Here is a 19,795-nt window from a genome sequence, read left to right on the forward strand (position 1 = left end):
AAATATTGTCCGAAGAACGAAGTTTCATGTCAGATGGAACGTGGAGATGAAACTAGTTAGTTTGTTTAACCTTAAATTGTAATCATCGTTTGTTAAAAGGAATTTCTCATGCTCCCTGGTTTTTAAAGGCAAAAAAAAGTGTGGTAATAAAAAAGTTTATTATTAAAGAATTTACCAAAGAAAATTGCTCACCAAGTGTTGAGTCATGTTTATCTATTTCAAGTCACATCTCAAAGTCCCATAATGAGTCATAAATAAAGTTTGTGCCTTCGATTCATTGGAAATTGTTTATATATAATATAATTTCAAACTATTTCCCTCTGGATAGAATCATAACCATTTGGAATTGTGTGTCGTGAAAAAGCTTATTCTTAAAATAACTACCTAATTAAAACCAATAATTCAAGAAATGTCCCTTTTTCCCCCTTCCTGACTTTACTTAAATTGATATTTCAGCTATTAAGTTAAGCAAAGGCAATTCTATGAAATGATTACCATCATTTATTTTGTACTTTATTTCCTCAAGTTATTTAGCTCCACAGCCTTTAGTTCTTATTTCCTTGCGATGTGTCAGAAGTTAGTGATCGTTGTGCACCTCGTTTTCGCCATTTGTAATGGTTGCTTGGTGTGTTTTATTTTAAATACATTGTTTTAAACAAAGGTATATTAATATTAACTTTCAGATTTTGTCTCTATACTTTGCTGATTTTAGTAATATAATTGCTGAAGGTATTTTTTATATAAGAGATATTTAAATTAAAAAAAAAATTAGCTAAATAATTCCATGATTTTAGAGTGTCTGGATCTGTGGACGCTCCTTGGAATTTTTTTATTGCTGAATTCTGCCTATGGCCTCGTTTTGGTTTGTGTTAATATTCAGGTTCGTTGTCAATATGACTTTGAAATGATTAATGATAACTCTTAATCTAAGCTTTTATAAAATTTAGTTAAAGGTCCTACTAATTTCTTGGGGTTTCATATCTATTTGGGAGAATTTTATGTATGTTGTATGGACTTTGGGATATTGCCGGAAAGATAGTTCTCAATTTGGTGCTATTGAAGCCATTTCTTCAGCCTATTTAGAGGGTAAATAAAAATGTGTACTTTTGAAAATTATTGTGTCTTTTATAAGATTGGTATCAACCATATTTAACTATTTTTGTTTAGCTTTCAGTATATGCACAATGTACGTTGTTCATGTCTATTATTGTGAATTTGTGGTGAGTATATATATAACAGTGGATAACTCCTTAAATGGAATATAAAATTCTTTAAAATTATGCAAAAGTTCTTATTAAATTATTATTTATTTAATTATGCTAATAAAAACATTGTTAATTAAGTTTATTACAAGAAAAGAAGTTAACTTCGGCAAGCCGAAGTTTGTATACCCTTGCAGTTATATAAAATAATCAATATTTTTATTAAATTGAATTCGAAATTTCTTAAAATATAAAAATGTATATTCCCAATATTATAAGATAATATGTCAAAACATTATTTCCCACCAATTATCCGATCGTTCCTATGACAGCTATATGATATAGTCGTCCGATTTTATTCATTTTCCGATCGTTCCTATAGCAGCTATATGAATTATTCGTTCGATTTTGATAAAATTTAATTCGGGAAAAAATTTAATTCCTGTGGGAGCTATAAGATATAGTTGTCCGACCCGGCTGTATCCGACTTATCCGACCGGCAATAGAAAGAAGACTTTTGGGAAAGTTTCAGCCCGATAGCTTTAGAACTGAGAGACTAGTTTGTGTAGAAACGGAAGGACAGACGGACATGGCTAGATCGACTCGTCTTGTGACGCTGATCAAGAATATATATACTTTATGGGGTCGAAAACGTATCTTTCACTGCGTTGAAAACTTCTGACTTCTGAAATCATTATACCCTCTGCAAGGGTATAAAAATGTTCTGCCCAACACCAATTACCGCAAAATAAACGCGCTGAAGCTATACAAAATATTAAATTAATGTAAATTAATATTATATATTACAAAATAATGCAAAATTTCTCAATGTTTAGAGGCGCAACTAAAAAAATTTTTCAAACCGAATGGATTTCAATACTTTTGGAGAAAGCGGAACTGGGAGCTGTCAACTGTTTCCACCAGTCTGGCAACTTGGACCCCTGTAAAGCTTTTGAAGAGCTTTGGAGAACAGCCGGCTGTGGCGTCCGCTCAGTTAGTTTCTAGACGGCGGAGAAAACACTTCTGATCCGAAGGTAGGGCCGCTAGAAAGTCGTTCAACTCGTTGCGGGAAAGTGCCTTCGACGATTTCCCACCCAACCTAGTGTCAACGTCACACATTGCATATTGAAGGAAAATTGACTTAAAAAAGCCGATCTTCCAGAGAATTTCGCAAAGGCGCAGACAGGCAGAGAGTGGCATTAGTGATCTCATTCATCTGATCTTTCAGGGAGCTGACGAGCATACTAAACAAGTTTGTTTGCCGCTTGCTCTCCCTTTCAGGCGGCTCTCCAGGAATTTGAGGCATCCAGATCCAGATCTAGACCAGGGAATCCGAGGACCATACTCCGCCATGGCGTCCACCTCGAGTGTGAAGCTGATTGTCTACGCCCTGGACGTACTTTGCACGGTGAGTAACTTTGGCTAGTGGCGCGCCCACCTTTAAGATAGCCCACTCCAGCGATTACGTCAATTAGGCGTTGTAAACAAAAATATGGTACAATGACCACTTAAGTCGATTTCACAGAGATCTCAAACCAGCAATGAGGCAGTGGGATACATTCATCTTATCAAATGATACACATATACTTTCTGAGGCCGTGTGGCATATTGTAGCATGGAAACTCAACATGTGTTATTTTTTGTTGGCAGAGTTATTCTAGTAGCACGCCAGTAGTAAGCTCGTTTCCCCGATTACAGTTTGTTGGTTTATTTATACAACTTAATTGCAAGCCTCGGTGAGAAGGAACAGATGCCGCCAGAGGTCAGTGCATATATAATATGATCGGCATATCCATCAAATCCAGCTCATCAATTTTGAATTTCCAATCGATATCGGGATGGTACCATGGGCTGGTTTTCCAGGCGGATGGCTTCGCCATTACTAAGATGACTAATTTTAAAGCAATGATATCAATGTTACACAGAAAACAGTAATGTAATCACTTGCCGATTTCAAACCAAAACATCCACTACTCATCATCACTCGATGAGAGTGTTACGTCACTTTTTAAAATATTCTCATGCAGCGCATATCGAAATTTGAATAATCCGAATCGACTCAAACAATAACGAAAGCAAACAAGCCTTCTCGGCTGCGATATCAGATATGAATAGTAATTATGTGGCCTTGTCTGTTGTCGCAATCCTGTTTGCTTTGGGCGACCTTCCTGAGGGCGCCATTGCCAATTTCCAGTCTCCCAAACCCGTATTCCCGCCAACTTCCTTGGCGTCTATCCCAGACGCCAGACGGGCTAGTCTGACGGACGCCCCCGAATAGGTCCTCTATTAATGCCTTGTGCGAGGTCAAAAACATTGAAACTCTTACTCAGGGCCAAATGAATTCCTGTCGATTCCAGAGCTTTTGTAGAGAGCAACCCTCTACCAGGAACATCAAGTGGATTCACTTGGAGTGGGGTAGAACAGAAATCATTTCATGACATGAGATCCTCTTTTTAGTCTAATTTTAATAATTTATGTGGATAATTAAGCGGCCACGTTCTTCGCATATCATATACAATCAAGAATGCACAAAAAACAAAAAGAAACTCTACTGTCTCGTGCCTCGACTATCAGATAACCTTTACTCTTTTTCAAATAAAATGGATAAATGGATATAACTTTTGAAGTAATAATGAGATTGAAACGATTTTTAACATTTAAATATGAAGGTATGAAGGTATGAAGGTATCAATCGACGAAAACAATTTCAATTTAAATTAAAAGAAAATCTTATAAAATGCCAACTTAGCTTAAAAAACTTGCGCTGTGCAGGAATCTGTAGAATCTACATACCTATTTTCAATTTTTAGCTTTTTCTGAGATCTGTATCTGAGATCGCAGTCCCTATAGGACAGACGGCAATGGCTAGATTAAGGATGAAGAAATTTTATACTTTATAGGGTCTGTTTTAACACGCTTCCGATGCTCTTTTTTAGACTTCCCTCGTCAACTTTCTATCTAATTACCATTTGATCATTGCAGTTGCTGGCCTTGGTGCTGATATCCTTTGGAATTTACGTAGTGGTGTCCTACGATTTGAATGAGATCGGAAAATCATCGGCCTACGCCTACGTGGGACTCGGAGTCGCTGCCCTGGTGGTTGTGCTTTGGGGGTATCTGTCCGCTTGGCGCGAAAACGTGTGCTGCACGGTCACGGTTAGTTGAAGATTTACCCATCCTAACAATATATATCTAACTGGTGATAATCTCTTCCAGTTTATTGTTTTCCTCTGCCTGGTCATCATTGCTCAGTTCGCCGTTGTCTACGTGCTGATCACCCAAGAGAAGGCGGTGGCCTCCAACCTGGCGAACGCTCTGGAGGCCACTTGGGAGGAGGAGTTGAACAGCCCCGGTGCTATGTCGCTCTACCAGAACTGGGTGAGTTGGCGGCAGGCTTCAGATTGACTTTATTGTAACCGTATACGCATTGTGTCCTCAGTTCCAGTGCTGTGGTCGTGGCAGTCCCCAGGATTACATTGTCAACGAACGTCTGCCTCCGGACACCTGCTTCCGGGGCCATGACAAGAGCAAGCCCGAGAATCTGATACACACCGGTTGCCGAGTGGAGTTCGAGAACTACTGGTCGCACTTGACCCACATCTTCAACATCCTTGCCCTCGTGCTCATCGCTGTCGAGGTGGGTTCTCTTGAACTGATCCATTAGGTAGTGCTAATAAAAACCCTATATCTGTTTTACAGCTGCTGTTGAGTGTCATCTCTTGCCGTCTGTGCAACAGCATTCGCAATGATGCTCGCCGTTCTTACTTTTAAACCCCGAAACCCCAAAATACTCAATTATGAACACGTCTAACGATTGGCGATCGACTTGTTAAATTTGTCAACAATGCTACACCTTTATTGAATTGGTTTGGCAGGGCTTGAGCGAAGTTCAAGACTGGAAAATTACTGTTATACTTTTTGAAATTCAAAAGCATTTGATCAGCAATACATGATAGTAGCGTTTAACCTTACTCACACGTTGATTTTAGTGAAATGCGGAAAACAACTCACACATAATGTTAGGAAAAGTAAAATAGTTTTAATATTATTTATTAAAAGATATTTCCAAATAAATGTATCAAACCAAGGTCGTCTTGTTTTTTATTTGGATGCTAAACAATAAATATTATAAAAAAGGCTATGAGCTTGGTGACTTTTTAAATTTTAGCTTAAATGTTTGATTATCTTTGCCATATGCCACATGTCTCCATTAACCCTATTCTTATAGCCTAAATATTTATCAACATTTTTGCACCCATCTGCTTGTATCGATCGATCATTATCATTTGCCCATACCCATGTATTTGTGATAAACACTCCTGCCTTCTGTATTTTAACTTATTCATCACAGCAACAGGAAAGCTTTGGTATTCAAATCGTTGCTTAACAATACGTTTTGAAATAAAGAAAATATAAAGATTCCAGACGAAAATTAAATATATAAAACTCACCATTTGTATTTTAAAAGTGAAACTAAACAAAAAAGAGAGATGTATTCAAATGAGATGTCTTTGGGATACTCCCAAGTCGCAAGGTATGTTGAATATCTAAACACGTGGCACAATTCCTTCCAAAAAAATGTTTTTTAAATCAGGGAAGGAGAAAAAATTTAAAAAAATCGCCTAATTTTTGGGTTCTTTAAAGACAGTATCTTTCAGGTCCTCAGATAGTTTAATTTTTTTGTTACATATTTGAGCACGGATACAATATACCCTCTTTTTTCGAGTAACATGTATAAATAGCATAGGCCAACGATTCTCTCTCTTATTTTATTCAGATAGTTCGTCATCTATTTCTGTTTATATGTACAATGAATATATGTAAATCTTTAGCTGAGCAAAAAAAACATTGCGCGTTTTTGCGGCCAAATGTTTCGATTCCACTCGTGTCAAAGCTTTCGTTCCGCTTTTCCGCCGTTCGTTTCGCCAAACGCTTTTCGCGCCCGCCAGCAAACTCGGAACGTCCGGAACAGTTTTCAGTTAACAGTCGAGCGGTGAACATGAACCCGGTTTTGGGTAACCCCGGCAACCGTTAGAACCGACAAAAGTATTTTCCAACCGTCAACAGGCCGCGAGTTGCCAAGTTTTGAGTGTTATAAATAATACGAGTACCTGCTACGCAAATATCTAGTTTCCGTTTTCAAGTACTGGATTAGCAAAGATGGCCTGTTCGACAAACGTTTTGAAGGGATTTTCCCTCCTCTGGGATATTATCTATGCTGTAAGTAGAGGGATCCCAGAGATAGAGATACGTTTCGTGGGGCAATTTTACTGACCCAAAAAACACTAAACCATGAATTAACTTGAGGCTAGAGCCAAGGCTAATTGCAGATAAATTACTTGACTCTGGCCCGCCGTTGGCCAAATGCCAGATCTTGCCCAAGAAGCGTTCTCCAGCTTCGCCCAAGATCATTTCGAGATTCATCAGGTTGTCTTTTGTTTATTTAATGGCATTAAAAACAAACATTGGCCCCTTAGAGACCCATGTTTCGTTGGCAAGCATTTAAGTTATTTACTTTTTCTGCTCCATTTTGATGCGAAATCAGAGTACTGGAAAGAAATAAAATGAAAGAATGTACAGATAAGGGCATAAATTCCAGACTACAAATAACTTAAATGATAAAAATATAATATTTATTTACTTGATTTTTTGTTTGTTTTTCGCTGAGCTTTTTATTTGGGTTTTTTTCAACATGTAAAGACTGCCAAGTCGAAACTTGGTCACCCACGCCAACACTTAACCCTGAACAAAAATATATAGAATTTTTATTAGATTTGTGCTGTTATTTTAGTTGGTTTTACTTGAACCAGATTTTGCTTAGGTTCGTGTCTACATATACATTTGTTGATGTCATTTGCCAGACGTTTTGGGCATCTTTCAGCCATTTGATTTAAATGGAATGCCTCCGAAGGCTGGCCGAGGAAATGCCAGCGAGCACCACACGGCGTATGCGCGATTTTCCGCGTTTGGTTCCAGGCGAGTTAACTCTTGATTTGCCCGCTGAGAGATTTCAATTATGCTGGAAATTACTTCATTCTGCTTTAGGGTAGGGCTGAACCTTTGTGCCTCCACCTTTGGTGATCCCCTGCCGACAGAAACCCACATAAATCTGTGTCGCGACACGTTTTTGGACATTTATTCGTTGCTCTGGCACTGGCACTGGCATTTGATCTGCCTACGCGGTCTATGTGGCCTTATCAAATGATACATATGCAAATTAGTTGGACGCACTGTTCTACTAAGGCCAGACCTTGGCTACTCTGGTGATAATTGCGATTAATTGCTTGTCTGCGTGGTGAAATGAGAGCGAATTAATAAAAAACGTTGCCGTTGCCGTGTTGCCAACACTCAGCTATCCTTATCTTTTTTATTGGACAGCACCTGAGTGTCTCCTTAGCTCGTTAAATAATCGCGACAGTTTAGATATCTGAAAGTGGCAGTGTAAACAGCGATCATAAGGTTCTGCTTCGAATTAAGTCACAAAACTCGGCACTCAATTACAAAGTCTAATTATGGTTCGATGGTCCTAAGCAAATACAGATTGTGGCATGCCTTGTTTCCATTTCAACTAATACACACTGTTTGTTTCCGATTTTCGAGCTTTTCAAGAACGTGCCTAGGGGGGCCCTTATGTCAGCGCCTATTTGGTCTTGGCGGGATTTGGGCGCCGGAGCATAATAAATTACAATTAAATTGCGTCGGCTATCCACGAAATACTGCCAGATGTCTGAGTGCTACGTGCCCATAGCTCATCTCCATTGCCTCATAAACATTAATTGATGGGTCAGTGTTGATTCCACAGTTCGATTGTAACTCTATTAATGTAAATTGTATTTTCCGCAGCCATATTCAGCCGCAAAGCTCATTAAAGTGTGCCTTAAGTGAATATTTATTTGACGGCCCCTTAGCCAAAGCCATAGACCGGAGTTACACCCAGTTTAGGGCCTGCCAAACGATTTTTTAGCCGGGGATTACACTTGAAATGAGCCATGGCTGCCGTTATTAATCGTCGAAACCATTCATAATCACCTCGTAGGCTTTGGGCCTTCGAAAACGTAAGCTTTTTCTAAGCCGGGCCCATTTAGTCGTGGTGACAAACAAACGAGGCACGTCAAAGCCAACTTACTTGCCGACTGGTTTTCTGCCAACAATTGTAAATATAATTTACAAATTGGTGGCAGCAACAGGTTGTCGTGTGCAAACATCATCATTGTGGACTTATAATTACTACGCATTTCGAAGACTCAAACTTTCGGTAGGAGAATTGCTTTTGTATAGTATTCTTTGCGCTTCTTTGGGCAAAGCGCCAAATTACAAAGAGTCTACATTTGGCAGGAGAGTGTGAAATATCACGTTGTGTTTGTGGATCTAGTGAGTCACGGCGGTAATTTTAAAAATGCAACCAGCGGTGCACTCGAAAAGTGAGAGGCGAGCGATTGCAGGAGACACCGCTGCGTATACGTAACGTATCTTAATGATTGATATTAGTTGCAGAATGAGTAAGCTGAGTTGTAAGGAATATGACTTAATCTTCGATCCCAACGCCCGGAGAGTTTCCATTGATTTTCATCTGTTCAAAGACCCCATTTGCATATTGACTCAACGCAGAACCTTCAAGCGCTACGGTTTTATCACCTCTGGGGAAGAATAGAATTTATTTAACTTTTTAATCAACCGCCTCCCACCCCTCTCGTTCGACAGCTGTTCGGCCTGGTTGTGATTGGCCTTGGAGTGCACATCATCTACAAATTCGAGCACTTCAACACCGCCGCCTTCGTCATCATCGGCGTGGGCGTGGTCGTCGTTCTGACCGCGATCTTCGGAGCCCTGGGAGCAGCACGTGAAAGCAGCACAGCATCCAAAGTGGTAAGTGGGAAGTAGGGAAAATATAAACAATTAGAAAAAATCTTGAATAGAAAACAGTCTTAAAAAAATTGTTAAAAATATTTTATACAGGAAGCATTTTTTAAGCGCATACAATTTTTTGCAATGACAGGTCACATTTGACATCTTGCCTCAACTCATCGTAATAGGACCATTAGAGTAATACAAGCAATCCAAAAATAAAAAGAAACTGGTTTTAAACAAAATTATTTCAAATATATTTTTCAATTCTAATGAATTTAATTTATTTTTCTTCTCCCAGTTTGTGGTTATCCTGGTTATCCTGATCGTTCTTGAAGTTATTGTAGTGGGTTTCCTTTGGGCGTTCCAAACCTCACTGCTGATAAACGTGGACAAAAAATTCGACCAGCTGTGGAACGATCAGCCCGTGCCCATTAAGCCAGGAAATCAGAGTCAGATCGCCAGCCTTGAGAGATGGGTGAGTGTTGAAAAGAAAACCCTATATAAACCCTATATAAACTTTAAAATTTCATAATACCAGTTGGACTGCTGCGGTAATGTGGGATTCACGGACTATGTACTGCCGCCCAATAGTTGCTACAACAGCGAAAGTGACAAACTGAATGTGGAGGGCTGCCGGCAAAAGTTCCTGGACTTCATCGCCGATCGCTGGACGACATTCAACTTTGGCGCCCTAGTGCTAGTTGCTGTGGAGGTGAGTACTTGTAGATCTAATAAATAACTACCTCAATTACTGAACAAATATATTTTTCCACAGATCATTTGCGCCCTGTTGGCCTACGTCTTGGCCAACAGCATTGTGAACCGCTGGCGACGCTCGAAGTACTATGCAAAATAGGTCAATGTACAATTTTTGAAGTTATTGCATTTCAAAACCGAAATCAAGTCTTAGCTGCGCATACTTAAGGCCAAAGAACTCTCCATACAAATACTTAGATCGAAAACTCAATAGAGATTCCAGAACAAATTTACATAAGCAAAGTTAACCGAGGAAAGTGCTTCGATGGTATTCTATTTATCAGTTTGCAACGGAACACAAACCGTTTACGAGGTAATTTAATCTACTTAAGTTCTACTAAGCTCGACTTAAGCAACTATTTTTTGTAACAGCATTTCGAGAAGCCAAGCCAAAATAAAGAATCGTTCGTAGATCGAAGAGTGTTTTGGGGGGCTCGGAGATCGCCAGATCTGAAGATCTGTTGACATCATTTCCATGGTAATGAGGCGCGGGGAGTGCCGGCCAACAGAAGGTGAGGGTGGACACATGCTGTCTCATCTTTGTAGATTGCGTGGGCGGCCGTAGACTTTGTGTTTTTGTTTAGTGGCCCGTGCTCGCCTTTTGATTTTCCCCACCGTATTTATTCTGCTCGGTGTGTTCTTTGGCCACTGCATCTGGCCAACGGGTCGGATGAGATCCGACCGGACCGGATGGCGACAGAATCCGAATCGTTGCCCAGCCACGACAGCTCCCTGAGTCGCCCCAGACAAACAAATGGAGATTATGCGACTTTAGTCGATGGTTTGATGGCACTGCTCAAGGTGCGCTCGCCCCCAGCGGAAAACTCTCGTGAAAAATTCGAACATTTTTGAAAATTGTGAAAACCAAAAGCTACAAAGCGGCGTCATGTACTGCAGCAGCCGACTGCTCAGATACGTTCTGTGTGTCATCAGTGGCATTTGCGCCGTAAGTGCCTCAAAATAGATCTCAAATGGGCTGACATTGAAAGGGATTGTGGCCTTTGTTTAGCTGGGTGGCTGCCTGCTCATCTGGTATGGCGCCTGGCTGCTGGAGAGCCTCTCCGAGGAGCAGAGAGTGAAGGGCCTGGATCACGGCGAGGACCTGGCCGCCGTGCTGTGCATCCTCCTGGGCACCGTCGTCATAGTGGGCAGCATCTTTGGCCTCGTGGCGGTGGGCAAGGACTCCAGGAGCCTGTTGATCTGTGTGAGTTATCCAGAATTTTTACCCTAATTCAAAGGTTTGTAAGGAAGACTATCCTCAATACATTTATGAACTGCTTGATGTATCTTTTGGTTTTGACTTTTTAATGTTTATTCGTCAGATACTTTTCTAAACCATCTCATTTTAATCTCCAGTATGCAGTGCTGCTGGTCTTACTACTGATAGTTCAGTTTGTGATGGTCACCATAAGTTACGGCGCCAGTCGGGAGTCTCTTCCGAATTCATTGAGACAGGGATTCGACGACCTGTGGGACGAGGAGCACGATGGCAATAGCACACTGAACACTTACGAGGAGTGGGTAAGTTGGAAGATCTGCCATCTCCTTTACCCCTTAATCTAAACAAATTAATATACCTTTTAGCTACACTGCTGTGGGCGTAATAGTGCCGAGGACTATCTCCTCCTGGACAAGATGCCTCCCTCGAGCTGTTGTCTCAATCAGGACTGCACGAATGTCCTGAATCTCTTTATGAACGGTTGCGAAAACGAGTTTAAGGAGTATGTCAGCGGAAAGACCGCCAACTTCCACTCCCTAAGTTGGTTTCTGATACTCTTCGAGGTGAGGGATATGTTTCCAAATTCAGCTGATTCAGAAAATGACTTTCTAGAACTTGAAGTGCCTGGTTTTAATATAAGTTTTATTTCCTTACTTTAAAAATAGAATTTTTGATTGTGTATATTGTGCATACTTCACATTCTTGACCCTTGAGGTCATGGCCTTATTGAACACTGAGTACTTCCAGCAATTAATTGACTTAATCTTGCCATCTCCACCACTAATGTTGAATATAATACCTTATTGTAATTACAGTTTGCCGGCTCGGTGACCACCTGCTACCTGGCGGACAGCATTCGCAATCATCGCGACCGCATACGATTCTATAATTAAATTAGTTTTAGGTGTTTTGCACGAGCCGTATTATCGTTATTCGTTGTGAGTAATTTCCTAGCCACAGGGCCCTGGCGAATTGTGATTGTAGTTTACGATGATTAATCAAGTTAGGCTACTAGAGATACCCAGTATTCATTCATAAAACTATAAACTGGCACCCACGCCTACAAATAGCTGGAAAGGAAAATAAATGAAACCCGTTGCCATTGACAAAACTTTTACAAGAAAACGTTGGCCAGCACAAAATTGGAAATGAGTGGGGATCGGCATTCGTTTGGGGGATAAACAAGAAAAGCTCGCACAAGTGGGCGATTCTCCGCTCTCGATTTTCACTCACCGATTTATAGATAGAACGGGTGCGAGCGATCGACTCACCGATCGTTGTTTTAGTCAAAACAAAACACACTGTTTCGGTTTCGATCTCACATCAGCGCCAGTTGATTCGCACAGCTGAAGCACAGCGGTCAGAGTTTCGAAAGATCTTTCTCGCACCGCCACATCCGAGGGATACGTATCTGAAACTGGCTGCTGGCCGCTAGCCATATATGTCTGTTCCGCCTCTGATGCATTCTGCTCGCCTTCGTTGATTTCGACAGTCGGTCTCCAGTCGCATCTTCGGTCCATCCACAGTCACCATGGGTCTGGGCGCCACTACAGTGAAGCATGTGCTGCTCTTGCTGAACTTCGTGTTTTCCGTGAGTAGCCCACCTGGGGTTGTACAGCATGCGTCAACCTCACTCGCTGTGATTTCCACAGGTGCTCGGTCTGGCGCTGATCGCCTTCGGAATTTTCTTTTTGATCTCCGCCGCCGAGAATGCAGTCAGCATTGGTGAAAATGTGGCCGGTGGCCTGATCATCGGCCTGGGCGTTGTCATCCTGATCATCGCGATCTTCGGCTGCCTGGCCGCCATCCACGAGGCTCCTGTCAGACTGCTCATCGTAAGTAGCTACATCATTACTTTTCACTGAAAAAGTTGACTTTTCATTTCCGCTTCCAATTAAAACTTTTTTAATAATTTTATAATTAAATGCTAATATGCTAAATATATTTAATTTTTTTATAAATACCATTTAGATTGTTAATATTTAAAACTTTATATATTTGTTGTCAGTAAGCTGCTTTAAGCTAATAATTATTTCTTTAAATTCTCATTTGTTTTGTGCTAACGTTAGTTCTTTAAATAAATACAACGTAACGCACTCAGTGTATAATTAAATCCACATAATTAAATAAGCGTTTTTTAGTGAAGTTTTGCGTCTCTCATTTATAAATCATTAAATATTTTATTACTTTTTCAATAAGTATAGACACAAGTATTCTGTTATCTGTTTAAAAAAATATATTTATCGGCACTAAGGCACTTTTTTTTTAAATTAGTTGGTGTTAGTGTGTTACATTTAAAATGTATGTTATACTGAAGTGTAAAAGGCAGTAAGATATATATTATATTTTTCACATGTAGGCTTACTATTGATTACTCTGTAAACCAAAGTTCTTTGTTATTTTTACTGATTTGTCCTGAACATCTTCCTCTAGTACGTGGGTGCCGTGGTGCTCCTGATCCTCTCCCAGCTGCTGTTCCTCAGCATGACCTCCCATGGCACCAAGGACGGCATCTCGGGCAGCGTCAACGAGGGCTTCGACCGCCTCTGGGAGGCGGAACGCAACCAGACGGGCGCCCTGAGCTACTACGAGAGCTGGCTGCAGTGCTGCGGAGTGAACAGCTCCGAGGACTACTGGATCATCCATCACGGCATACCCTCCAGTTGCTGTCTGGACAACAAGTGCTTGGACTCAAAGGACAGGGTGTTTAAGCCCGGCTGCAAGGCCGAGTTCGTCAAGTATCTGGACGATAAGCTACTGGTATTCAAAATCGTCTGCTGGCTGCTTGTCATCGGAGAGGTTGGTTAGATCATTTCCCCTAATATGGATTTAATTAACATGCGTTTCCTCCTTTTAGGCTGTGGGAGCTGTTTTCGGTTGGCTGCTCTACAGCAGCGTTAAGAACCAGAGCCGACGCAATAATGCCGTCTGGATGTGAAGCGTTTCTAAGTCATCTGAGTATTGATTAATTCTATATTTTTAGTCGTTTTCCAATCAAATGTTAAACTTCTGAATCTTTTAACTGCTGTTTACTAATAGGTAAAATTCTACAGATATTTTTGCACCAATTACTTACATTACAAGCTATATTCTTCAAAATGTGTACATAGGTTTTGAGTTCAAAAAATAGGCTGTTCCGTGAAATTAAATAATTAGTATGGAATAAATATTGGCTCGTTGGTTTTTATTTCAACAGCTACAATTGTAGAGAATTAAGTAAGTTAAAATTGTATCCAAAACACATTAGGGTAGCAATCAAAATCACTTTTTTCAAACACTCAAAACGTCAAAGTAAAAGTTGGTCATAACTCGAGTTATGTTTTCTGTTGACCACCTAGTGAACAGCGCGTAGGAACCCTTGGCCATTGGCACTCCACGGATCTGGCTAGAAATGTCAGTATTTGTAATGTCCTCTATAGCAATGAACTTTTCTTTCTAAAAATAAATATTATTGGAAATTTCCCATTAGCTGTGGATTCGCTCAACCGACCGAATAGGGGCAGCTGTGATTCAGGTTCGAGTGGCCTTTTATAAGTTCAAACAGCATCCTGGCCAGGTAATTATGTCGGTTCTTCCAAAAGCGGCACATGTCAAGGTCCATTGCGTAGAGGAAGGGCTGCCAGTTTGAAGTTCCGTCGCTGCTCTCACTTGCCTTCGTCATCAGCTGAAAATGAAACTTAAAAGGTAGGTAGGTAGGGACAAAATTTAAAAAATCGAATCTAAAATATTATATAGCCGACTAATTAGTTACCCCTATATTGCCATACACTGGCTTAAGCATACTGTAGCGTAGGCTTATACTGTTTTTATTTTTGCCAAGAGTCTTCAGCTCACAGAACTCCACAGTACCCATGCTGAGGTCCTTGCTCTCGCAGGTCACATTCGTGAACTTCATAAAGAGGCCCTTTGGAATGGCTTGTTTTGAATCAGAATGAAGATTTTACCCCAAAATACACACTTACATGAAGCTCTATCGCACATTGCAGGCAGAGAAATAGTCCAAAAAGTATTCCTACCAATTTACCCATTCTATTGTCAACGTACAAGTGATTTATTTCATTCCAATATTAGCTAGTAGTTTATCTAATCCATGGCGAAAATGAGCTCTAGTTTTTAATATTTACAACCCTAATGGCTTTCGGCTAAACGCATGAATGGTTCTGAGGTGGATTGATTACTCTGATAATTTACTGGATTTAAGCCGGCGAGAGCAAGAATTTGAAATAATATAAAACCGTAATTGTGAAATAAAAATAAATAATAAAAAACGCATTATTATATTATCCCTCCCCCTAATAAAAATTAATTATTAAATTATCTGCAGCTTTCTTTTTTTCATCTTAGTTCGGTAGCAGATGGTTATAACTGGTTTGAATGACCATAACCAGAAGCATCTTATCCCTTATCCACTAGATGAATTAATTTTGTTAAGAAAGTAAGTAAAGTAAAACAAAATTTACGAAGTTATAAGTATTTGTATACCTGCCTGATTTTTGTAATACACTAAATTTTTTTGTGTTTAAAACATTAAGCGTTTTTTCTACAACTCACGTTGTTAAAACTTCTTCACCGATTATTTTGAAAATTTAAAAACAAATTAAAAAACATATTTTACAAGGTAACGCTGTCTAGTTTTTTTTTATTGTGTAGAACTTTGATTTTACAATGACAATTGTGCATTTCACGTCAAAGTCTTCAAAAAAGTTAAAAAATTTGAATAAAAAAAACTTGTTAGCGTTACCTGGGCAATCTTTTATCTAACAAATGTATTTGAATTTTTTTATAGCTGATAATCCAGCATCGAGTTATGGGGGGCACCAAATTTCAACATTTTTCGAGACACGTCCGAACAATTGCTGAAATTGCCATATTTTTGAATATTTATGTGTACAAATTTCTTCGAATGTCATACCCTAATGTAACATTCGTGGAGTAAAAACATTTTGACTTTGTCGTCAGGAAAAAAATTTCAAAAACATTGTTTTTTTCGTGTTATTTGGCCTTATCCCTTATGAACGACAAGGGTTGGATTTACTTAGTATACTTAATTTTTAATTACATGTCTATTACCCACAGAACCAATACAATATAATTTTAAGTTAAGACTCAGAATATAAGTTTTATTATTTAAATTTTAAACAAAAGCTTAATATATAATAACATAATGACGATTGATTCAGGAGTCTTAAATAAAAATAATGACCAAAGTATTATAAAGTGGGCGTTAAAATAAAACTGGGAACAGTAAGAATTCTCTCTAATTTTATGTTGTTTAATATTTATTTCAAAATTTCAAAATTAAACAAAGTGGTCGCTTATTCACTGGGCGCCATTTCCAGGTGTACAAAAAGACACCCTGTATGCCACTTTGAAATTGCGCCTGCGTCATTGTCACCACGTTTATGATAGTTCGCAGTTTGTTTTGGTTCCACTGGGTTCTCTAGTTTGGTCGGTGGTGAGTATCTGACGGGTATCTGCTGCACCTGGCTCTCTCCCATTTTGGTTCAGTCGCAGGCCAGCGTTTGTGGCATCCACACGGGCCCCCAAACCAGAGAGGGCTTCAGGCCGTGAGTCGAGAGTGCCACCAATTAGCAAGTAAACAATGCCCTAAGTGGAGTAAATTTCCAGAACCCCCGAGGTCCACGATTCCGCTTAATCGTCGTCTGGACAATTGGGTGCAAAGGCACGTAGGAAACATTACTGTCGAGGGAACTCACGGGTGAAATCTAACAGCCCTGTCAGTCCGTAGTCGGCAGCATGGAGAAGTCGTTCGCCATAACGCCCTGGAAGTACGGCCTGCTGGCCACTTGCATTCTTATTGTGGTAAGTACAAATATATGCGCATTTGCCCATTCCTATTCCCATTCCACTACCACGACCCCGACCTTTCCCCATATCCCGCAGCCTGGCCTGACCCAAATGAGAATCTTGCACAACACGCGATGATGCGAAAATCAGCCGAAAAATCAATAATTTGCTTCCCTCATGTGGGAAATCTTTCCCCAGAGAGCACATATCATTGCCAAAAGGCCGCTAAAGACTATAAACAAATCGATGCAATCTTAAGTATATTTATAAATAATACCTGTTCCCAAATTTACATAATTCCGCCGGCCAACTGTTCGCAATTGCCACTTTCACAATTCTGGCGCTGGGCTTACGTCAATTAGAAATGTTATTATAATTATTTGGGTAACTAATTTCATCATCATCCGCCCATTGTCTGAAAACGTCAAAGTTTAATTTTTAAACACAACACAATTACAAGAAAACTATTACAATTACGATTCTGCAATTTCATATGATTGAAAACTAAAAAAAATCATAAAAATACATCACATTATAAAAACAAGAAAAGAATTCATCGAATTGCGAAGGCGATACGATCCCAATAAATAAGTTGAGGATTATGATGATTGATTATGAATAATTTCTTAAGCCAAACAAACAGATAGGCGAACCACATTTAAAATGCATTTCAACAATATCATTTAATCTTTTGCTAAACAATCGTAGTTTTAATAATTTTTTGAGTTTCATTATTGAGTTTCATCATTTTGGAGACCGTATTAGATATATAAACACACTTGAATCATAAATATTCCAATGTTTTTACTTTTTATTGATGTTAATGACTTGTGAACTAATAACTTTCAACACTTTGTCACTAGTAGTTATTGAATTGCGAATGTGAATGCATTCAATGGGATTCCCTAAACTTTAATGCTGGTCCCGTAAATAGAGTTACTAATTTTTTGTTTTATTTCAAACTCTTAGACATGTAACGTGTTCTTCTTCTCCTGCGGCGTGGTCACCTGGGGCTCGGCGGTCTCACCCTACGGCAGCTATGGAACAGCCCTTTGCGGGGTGGCAGTCTTCGGAGTCGCCTTCCTGGGCATGTACGTAGCCCTGAAGGAGTCCTACAAGTATTCCCTTTACGTGAGTATTCCCTCACTCCCTTAGACTCGACGCATCTTTAAAGGATTCCTTTTTTTCAGTACTTGATTTTCAGTGGTCTGGTGATAGCAGCGCTGGGCTCATACCTTTTCGCCTTCACGGCGATGCGCGAGGAGCTGATGGGCCGGTTTGCGGAGCGCATGCGCGACCTTTTTGATCGGAAGACGCACAGCGACGACAGGATGCAGCCGGTGCACACCCTGTTCGGCTGCTGCGGATTGGAGGGACCGCAGGACTACCTCCAGGAGGAGCACGGAGCCCTGCCCAGTAGCTGCTGCTACGCCTTCGACTGCTCCAAGCCGGCGCACGTCTATGAGGAGGGCTGCACCACCAAGGCAACCAGCAATCTGAGGATGCAGGCCGAGCTCAACTACTTCAGCTGCATGGCCATCATTGGCCTTGAGGTGAGCCCTGAATGTAACATAAAACAAGAAAGGAAGGTAGCGTCGGCAAACCGAAGTTTATATACCCTTGCAATTAAAAGAAATAATCAACTATCAATATTAGTAACACCATGTTAAATTTGTAAAGATTGTTGCTAGCTTCAGTGATATTAAAAAAAATTATTCCTTATTTCTGTGATCGTTTCTTTGACAGCTGTTTGTTAGAGTCGTCCGATTTTTATCAAATTTAATTGAAAATTCTTAAAAATATAAAAAATTATATTCCCTATATTATAAGATAATATGTCAAAGAACACCAAAGCTATAATTTGTTTAATATTATTTTTCCACCCATTTTTCGATCTTTCCTATGACAGCTATATGATATAGTCGTCAAATTTTGATAAAATTAAATTCGTAAGTCAAAACCAATTAAAAAATGTTGTTTTCAAGCGTAGGAGGTTAAATGTAAAAAACACAAAAGATATATATTTTTTTAAATTTTGAATTTCAAATCGTAAAAAAATGCTCTATTGAATGATTAACTATTATAGGTATATAATAAGTTTTAGGATAAAAAATTGTTAGCATTAACAAAATTTTTCGTTTTTTTATTGTAGAGTCTCATAGTCATACAATTATATAAGCTTGTGGTGTGGTGTGTCACTATAATTTTAAAATACTTTTTTTTAAAACATATTTTTTTTTAGTTATTTGAATATTATAAAAAGTCATTAAATTTTTGTATGCCTTTTTATCATAATAAATATATTTTCTTATGGCAGAATGTCTGGAAATAACGTCAATGATGAACTGAAATGTTAAATACTTAAACTAGTGATTTTTTGATTCAGATCACCTAAAATAGGGTGTTTTATTTTTTATCCAGTGTGTTACTAAACCACTTTTATTTTGGTTACAGTTTTTGGGCTTGTTCACTGCTTACTACTTGGGCAAGGCTCGGAAGTACGCCAAAACCAAGATAAAGGACGAGGAAACCCCCATCAACGACTGATGGCCGAGGACATCCCAGCATAATTATTGATAATAAAAGTTAACCGAATTAGCCGAATTGCCATTAGAGAATAAATACTTTCCATAGTCTAAACGAGTTCCTCGCTTTTGTATTGGTATTAATTTTTTGACAGCATTGACGGAGAGAGAAGATCTGAATACGAAAATCTAAAGAGAATCATGTAGTAAGGTGTCTCGACTACCGGATACCCTTTAATTTGTATTGTTCAACAAAAAAATTAATAATGAATTTGCTTTCAAAAGGTGCTACATCTGACAGTTACTCTATTGTCTTGACTTGAAGTATGCGAAAAATAAATGAATTGCAACTCCAAACTTAACATTTTGGGAGTTCGAATGGGACACACCCATAAGGATGGCTGGATAGATAGACGGTCTTGGCCAGATTGAATCGG

At 39.4% G+C, this 19,795-nt stretch overlaps 6 protein-coding genes across 7 annotated transcripts; 5 read left to right on the forward strand and 1 right to left on the reverse strand.

Moving 5' to 3' along the window:
- Positions 1–2,181: 2,181 nt before the first annotated feature.
- Positions 2,182–5,289, forward strand: LOC108029909 (23 kDa integral membrane protein). Of its 2 annotated transcripts, none has more exons than XM_017102400.2 (6): positions 2,182–2,236; positions 2,484–2,610; positions 4,185–4,358; positions 4,419–4,580; positions 4,642–4,839; positions 4,902–5,289. In XM_017102400.2, the coding sequence occupies exons 2-6, from the start codon at positions 2,554–2,556 to the stop codon at positions 4,971–4,973; spliced, it is 663 nt and encodes a 220-aa protein (XP_016957889.1). In that variant the 5' UTR covers positions 2,182–2,236; positions 2,484–2,553; the 3' UTR covers positions 4,974–5,289. The 2 variants fall into 2 exon arrangements, with proteins under 2 accessions (XP_016957889.1, XP_016957890.1); XM_017102401.3 differs by having other exon boundaries at positions 2,207–2,236; positions 2,431–2,610.
- Positions 5,290–6,166: 877 nt separating this feature from the next.
- LOC108030204 (protein late bloomer) lies at positions 6,167–10,217 on the forward strand. The gene is made up of 5 exons (XM_017102962.3): positions 6,167–6,422; positions 8,904–9,068; positions 9,349–9,525; positions 9,589–9,762; positions 9,826–10,217. The coding sequence occupies exons 1-5, from the start codon at positions 6,363–6,365 to the stop codon at positions 9,904–9,906; spliced, it is 657 nt and encodes a 218-aa protein (XP_016958451.1). The 5' UTR covers positions 6,167–6,362; the 3' UTR covers positions 9,907–10,217.
- A 269-nt stretch (positions 10,218–10,486) lies between these two features.
- LOC108030202 (protein late bloomer) lies at positions 10,487–12,136 on the forward strand. Its single transcript, XM_017102959.3, has 5 exons — positions 10,487–10,752; positions 10,816–11,010; positions 11,163–11,327; positions 11,391–11,588; positions 11,841–12,136. The coding sequence occupies exons 1-5, from the start codon at positions 10,693–10,695 to the stop codon at positions 11,916–11,918; spliced, it is 696 nt and encodes a 231-aa protein (XP_016958448.1). The 5' UTR covers positions 10,487–10,692; the 3' UTR covers positions 11,919–12,136.
- Positions 12,137–12,321: 185 nt separating this feature from the next.
- LOC108030203 (tetraspanin-7) lies at positions 12,322–14,192 on the forward strand. The gene is made up of 4 exons (XM_017102960.3): positions 12,322–12,616; positions 12,678–12,860; positions 13,459–13,824; positions 13,883–14,192. The coding sequence occupies exons 1-4, from the start codon at positions 12,557–12,559 to the stop codon at positions 13,961–13,963; spliced, it is 690 nt and encodes a 229-aa protein (XP_016958449.1). The 5' UTR covers positions 12,322–12,556; the 3' UTR covers positions 13,964–14,192.
- A 103-nt stretch (positions 14,193–14,295) lies between these two features.
- On the reverse strand, positions 14,296–15,053 carry LOC108030206 (uncharacterized). The gene is made up of 4 exons (XM_017102963.3): positions 14,988–15,053; positions 14,777–14,929; positions 14,516–14,701; positions 14,296–14,460 (listed from the first exon to the last, which is right to left on the reverse strand). Exons 1-4 carry the CDS (start codon positions 15,051–15,053, stop codon positions 14,296–14,298), a joined length of 570 nt encoding a protein of 189 aa, XP_016958452.1.
- Positions 15,054–16,507: 1,454 nt separating this feature from the next.
- On the forward strand, positions 16,508–19,476 carry LOC108029920 (23 kDa integral membrane protein). The gene is made up of 5 exons (XM_017102413.3): positions 16,508–16,592; positions 16,654–16,848; positions 17,803–17,964; positions 18,024–18,386; positions 19,288–19,476. The coding sequence occupies exons 2-5, from the start codon at positions 16,783–16,785 to the stop codon at positions 19,378–19,380; spliced, it is 684 nt and encodes a 227-aa protein (XP_016957902.1). The 5' UTR covers positions 16,508–16,592; positions 16,654–16,782; the 3' UTR covers positions 19,381–19,476.
- The last annotated feature ends 319 nt before the right edge of the window (positions 19,477–19,795 follow it).

This window comes from Drosophila biarmipes, chromosome 2R (genome assembly GCF_025231255.1).
Source record: "Drosophila biarmipes strain raj3 chromosome 2R, RU_DBia_V1.1, whole genome shotgun sequence".
Lineage (NCBI taxonomy): Eukaryota > Metazoa > Arthropoda > Insecta > Diptera > Drosophilidae > Drosophila > Drosophila biarmipes.